The sequence below is a fragment of the Bison bison genome, unplaced genomic scaffold (assembly GCF_000754665.1).
Source record: "Bison bison bison isolate TAMUID 2011002044 unplaced genomic scaffold, Bison_UMD1.0 scf7180017864266, whole genome shotgun sequence".
NCBI classification, from domain to species: Eukaryota; Metazoa; Chordata; class Mammalia; order Artiodactyla; family Bovidae; genus Bison; species Bison bison.
This window is the reverse complement of record NW_011494838.1, coordinates 3,206,666-3,212,393: the sequence shown is the minus strand read 5'-3', so window position 1 is coordinate 3,212,393 and position 5,728 is coordinate 3,206,666. Positions and strand designations below refer to the sequence as shown.

The following is a 5,728-nucleotide window of genomic DNA, read 5'->3' as shown; positions in this document are numbered from 1 at the left end:
CGGAAACGGCGCTGTGTAACCTGCTGGAAACCTTACGATACAACGCCGAGCAAAGCCACCGAAAACGGTGCTGTGTAACCTGTTGGAAACCTTATGATACAACGCCGAGCAAAGCCACCGAAAACGGTGCTGTGTAACCTGTTGGAAACCTTAAGATACAACGCCGAGCAAAGCCACCGAAAATGGTACTGTGTAACCTGCTGGAAACCTTACGATAAACGCCGAGCGGAAAAAGCACAAGTGTAAATCACCCCTCTGCTTGACTACGAACACGGCAAAAGGAAAAACGGACGCAGAGACAGCAGAGAAACAGACCCCAAGAAGCTAACCGTGGGTTACTTAGGACGGCTCCAGAGAGCACTGTCTGCATTCAGGAAAGTGCCTGAAAACCCACCTGAGAGGCCCAAGGTCATGTGTCCTCAGGAGGAATAAGGGGTGAAAGAGATACCTGAATGGCTCTACACTGGAAATAAACCAAGGCTGGAGTCGCGTAGCGGGTGGAAAGTGAAAACAAGAGGGACAGGCTGGGAGAGGAAGAGGAAGTGCCTGGTGCCACCTTAGTGGGCGGATTTTAAAGAACAGGGATCACAGATATGCAGATATTCCGGTGGCAAGGATCAGACTTGCTGCCCTGTAAACCCCGCCCTCTCTAGGCCCCACACCTCCGTCAGCTCCTCCCACAAAGATTCCGTCTTCGGAGGGATCTCGGGCAGGAGGAGGAGAGCGATACGGACAGGGAAATAATTTACGAAATGGACAGGGAAATAATTTACAATCTGACCTAAGTCGAAAGGCAGATAGTGTGGCCAGAAATCACAGAAAAACCAAGAGCAGAAACTCACAAACTGCAGAGGGTCACAGCCAGAAATGCAAAGAAGACACATCCAGGTGACTGGTTACTGGAGGAGCCCAGCTGACACCTGCGTTGTGCCAAGCCCGCGTACATCACGCTCTAGGCCTGTTTTCAAACTGTGCTCCTCCACACCCTGAGTATCCTACTGCGAGTCTCAGAGGCAACCACTGGGGATAAAGGCTCTACTCTGGAAAGTTTTAGCTTTTATGTATTTCATATATCTCTTATATAATCAGTTTCATCTGAAAAAAAAGGGGGGGGCGGTTTCTGTTGCCAGAAAAAGGTTTTACAATTTTGAAACCCTTGTTCTACATGATCAGGTGTCAACAAAGAGCTTTTAGCAGGGAAGCGTCTGACTTGTTCTCTGGGTCCATTCTGGGCACCTTGCAAAGAAGCCGCGGGAAACGTGAGGGACCAGAGGACGTCAGCTGAGGCCCAGAGTCTAGAGCAAGGGTCAGGAAGCGCGGGCGCCTGCCGCAAAGCGCCCCCGCCTGTCTGAAAGGTAAACACAGTTATACTGGGACATACCCACACTCATTCATTACGCATTTTTACAGCTGCTTTCTGCTGCAAGAGCACAACTGAGTCAGTGCAGCAGAGGACATGTGCTCTGCAAAGCCTGTGATACACACTACTGGCCTTTCACTGGGGAAGATCTCTCTGTTCGGGTCTGAACAATCCCTGGAACTTATGATGAACAGTGAGCCCTACCCGAGGCCCAGCAGGGGGTATCAGGACTGATGTAAGGGGAGCTCAGGGTGGACGGCCTCAGGAGGATGATTCCGCCAGCTGAGCCCACAGCTCCACGGTCAGAGGCAGGGCAAAGGGCTGACCCCAAAGGTCAAAGGTCACACTAAAGAGAAACACAGCAGACTTATCAAATTCAAAAATCTCCAAACAGGGGGTGAGGTCCTTTCGGGCACCCGTACAATTCAAACCAAGGGTCTTAAAGCGACATCACCTCAGGAAGAGATTGAGAGAAATAACAGGAAATCGACCAGACGGATCCGTGACCACAGCGCTTTCCAGACCGCCACTGCCAGATAAGCGAGGAAACGGCAAGCCATCATCAAAAACAAAGGCGACTTTTCCCTAATCTCCAGCACCTTCAACAACCGCAGGTTTCTCCATCGATAAACGGATGTCTGAACGACGGGCTTGGGCCCCTCCGGGAGGTCCTCTCATCCAGTAACCAGTCAGAGGTCGCTATACTCTCCTCCACTACGAAGGCAGGAGGGTGAATTACCGTTCGAACCGGAAATCTCAGCTAGGTTTAAGACGCTTGGGAAAGCGCGGCTTACCTTGCGAAAAGTTGTTTGCCAGGCCCGACGCCTTCTCCGCCTCGCTGTCTTGCTTCTGGTCTTGTGAGGAGCAGGACTTCTCGGACAGTCCACAGTCGGACGCCGCGCGACAGGCCGAGGGCGCGGGGGACTCAGGGAGAACGTGCTGGTGTGTGAAGCTGTCTTCTTCAGTCCTTGACCATCGGGATTGAAAGAGAAATCGTGTTCCACACTAAGGCCCCACACCAGGATAAGGACACTGGCCCTTTATCATTTACCTATACTTGCAACGTTGGTCTTTTTGCACCCCTAGGACAATTTTTAGCAAAGACGTTCTATAAACAAACCAAAAAGGGGCTCAGTGGGCTCGACTTGGAGTCAGTGAAGTAGGGGGACCCACTGTCTGGCTGGCAGGGGGGGCCCTGAGAGAGGCCGCTCTGTACCAGGCGTTTCACACTCTCTGTCCTCGCTGGGAGGACCATCTGCAGGCAGAGCTGGGAGTTGGTGGGACATCAGAACCTCGCCCGCTTGTACGTGGCAGGGCAACCATCTGAACCCTCGTCTGACTGGTTCCAAGCCCCCAGGAGAATGTTGGGGGTGGGGACAACCCAAACCCACAGGTGGACTTGTGGGTCTACAAATCTCAAAACCCTCGTGGTCCCCAAGCTGGTTCCAATATCACCATTCAGGCAATCACCTGGTCATTAACCTGTGTTTCCCAAGGGCCACCTCCAGCAGGAGGAAAAACACCCTGAACTTCGTGAGAAGCCCATGTGAATCCCCGTTATAGATAAGGGTCTTAATTTAAGCTCTTTTTTCTCCCACTTTTTCCTATTACTTCGTGTCTCATTATTCACAAGCTCAGACAGGAGCAAAGGACTCCAGAGCGGCAACACATTCATTAACAGGTAAACACCAGATGCGACTTCACTCAGACAGCGTGATGGATGCTCAGGCTCGCTGCCGCCCTGCAAAGGGAGGAAGGGGCCGAGGGCACCCGTTTAATTAGCTTAGGAGTGCCCCATGCGAGTGCTAAGCCTGCAGCTGAAGATGGGAGAACAGAAGGGACAGAAGCAAGCCTGTCAGAGATGAGAAGGGTGGCTGAGGAGGGCCACCGAGCCTCCCTGCCTTCTCCCAGCCCATTCTCCAGTCAACCACGGCTGGTTTTCAGATCAGCAAGCCTGCTCCTGTCTAGTCCCAGCCTGCCCTCCTTTGGAGATGCCCCTCTTCCTGTAGAACAGGATCTGGGCTCTTAATTCAGGATGTGAGGACCAGGCCAAGCACCACCGCCCACCCCACCTCCCCAGCTCCGTGCTCTGTCCACCAGCCACGTAGCTCCAAGGGGCCACATCTCCTACCCCTCAAGGGTAGACACGCTCCCAAAACCCCACCCCAAGCCTCACCCTTCAGATCTCAGCTAAGACAGCTCTAGCGGGAAGGTCCTTACTGCCCCCTCCACAGCATGCCGATGGGACGAGACCCATTATCATCAGGGCGGAAGTGGAAGGTCGCACTGGCAGGGATTCTTGAGAATACTGCAGTGGGAGAGGAGTGTTTCTTCTAACCTTACAGGAGCCCTGATTGAAATGTGCTCCAGTGAGCTGTGCCGCTTCCCTGCCTGCTCCCTCTAATGATGCTGGTGGCTTTCATGATGCCAAGAAAATCGGAAACGCCACATCCCAGACCAGTCTCTATTTCTTTATTTCAGCCCGAGGGATCCAAAGGGTCGCAGCTCCCAAGAGGAGCGAAACATCGATAGCATTAACAACAGTGAGAACCTTGAACAAGTTAACAGAGGAAGCCACGAGCTTGATGTTTCCAGTTGGCCACAGAGGCAAGCTAAGGGTGTAAACGATCCACTTAAACCACGAACATTTTTAAAAATTCCAATCACATGCCAGAAAGCTGGGGCTGGAGCAGGTGTACAGATATTTAAGACAGTCTTTGCCCTCAAAAGGCAAGAGGGAATAACAAGAAGCATCCAGGTGTGAGAGTAACAACAGATTCAAGTTCAAACCCCAGTGCTGCCTCTCCTTGACACGTAGGCAACTCTGACCCCTCAGGCTCCTCATCCTAAACTGGGAACAAGAATGCTCACCTTGTAGGGTCAGAAACAGTGACGCGGATGCCAAGGGCAGCAGCGGGCACACGCTAACACCTAGTTAGTGCTGCCTCCTTGCCTTTCAGGGAGTCCTCGAAACCACATGGCCAGCGCTGCAGTGCAGCCATGCGGCCAGCGCTACGAGAAGGGCCAGGGACCCTGGGGTGAGGGCAGAGGCGAGGGGGTCGGGGAGAGCGCGGGCCGCTTCCCGCGAGCCGACTCTGAAGAAGGGTTTTAAACCACAGGAGGAAGGCAGGGCCGCTGCCTGTGCACTCGCACACTCTGGAGAACCACCAGCAGTCAGACAAGACTGCAGCGCGGGGTCCACAGGACAGACGGGCCAGGCGGGAGCCTGGAACTCACGCTCCGGGGACTCGGGCCAACAGAAGGGACGCGTCGCCCGAGTCAGATCGCCTGAGAGCAACGCCAGGAGCACCTCCCACGGCTGCAGGGAGGCTGCGGGACACCCGCATCGACTCCTGGTTTTGTGTGGCCAGTGTTCATTTCCTACGCGTTTCCGCTTTATTCCCCAGATGCAGGAAACTAAGAGGACAGGAGGCAGCCCAGAATGCCAAACGCTGGCACATGAAGCTGACCCGCCGCGGCCTCTTACCCAGTGCTGCACACTCACCGCTCTCTCGCTTCTCTCTGGGTTTTCATTTCCACCTCAGCTGAATTTCCTGGAAGCAGAAACATCAAGAAGGAAAACATTAAAAGAAAAGAAGAAGTGCTCCCTAATAATCCCTTGCTCATCCATTTGCAGAGGCGTTATCCCATTTGTTTAAACACTCCTCTGTAACAGTCCTGAGGATTTAACGTTGGATTACCAAGAATACCGCTCAGACTGCAGGCTCCAGCTCCAGTGCTGGTTCCATAGAAGGCGACAGGACTGAATCTAAAAAGCAATCACGAGGGCACGGCTGGATACAGGCTCTTCCTGCTTCCCCACAATTCTGATTCCAGCAGAAGACAGGCCTGTTGCAGGAGACGGCGAACAGAACCCACAGAAAGCAGGTCACTCCCCTCCGGGTCCAAAATTCCAGAGTCTTCTCACCACAGACTTGCTCCTGGCTTCCCTTCTGTTCTTTCCTCCATGCATTCTAACGCGGATGCTAGTTATTGTGACTTAATCTCTCACTTTGGCCTTTATTTTTTTTTTAGCACACTAATGGTGATTTTTTTTTTAACCTTATCTATTTTGGGCTGCGCTGGGTCTTGGGTGCTGCGTGAGCTTTTCTCCAGCCGTGGTGAGCAGGGGGCTCCTCCCCAGCTGCAGCACGTGGGCTTCTCCCTGCGCCGGGTCCTCGCTGTGGCGCACAGGCTCCGGGGGACTCGGACTTCAGGGGCTGCTCCCGGGCTCCGGAGCACGGGCTCAGTGGTTGCGGTGCACAGGCTTAGTTGCTCCGTAGAGTGTGCGATCCTCTCGGGTCAGGGATCGAAACCATGTCCCCTACACTGGCAAGTGGATTCTTTACCACTGAGCCACCAGGGGAG

At 53.6% G+C, this 5,728-nt stretch overlaps 1 protein-coding gene across 1 annotated transcript in view; it reads right to left on the bottom strand.

The window, feature by feature from the left end:
* CDK5RAP2 (CDK5 regulatory subunit associated protein 2) overlaps nt 1-5,728 on the bottom strand; it is a 183,302-nt gene that overhangs the window by 32,450 nt on the left and 145,124 nt on the right. The window contains exons 26-27 of the mRNA XM_010848429.1: nt 4,866-4,914; nt 2,155-2,327 (exon numbers count right to left, since the gene is read on the bottom strand). Coding sequence (XP_010846731.1) covers nt 2,155-2,327; nt 4,866-4,914 — 222 coding nt within the window. The remainder of the gene's footprint in view (nt 1-2,154; nt 2,328-4,865; nt 4,915-5,728) is intronic.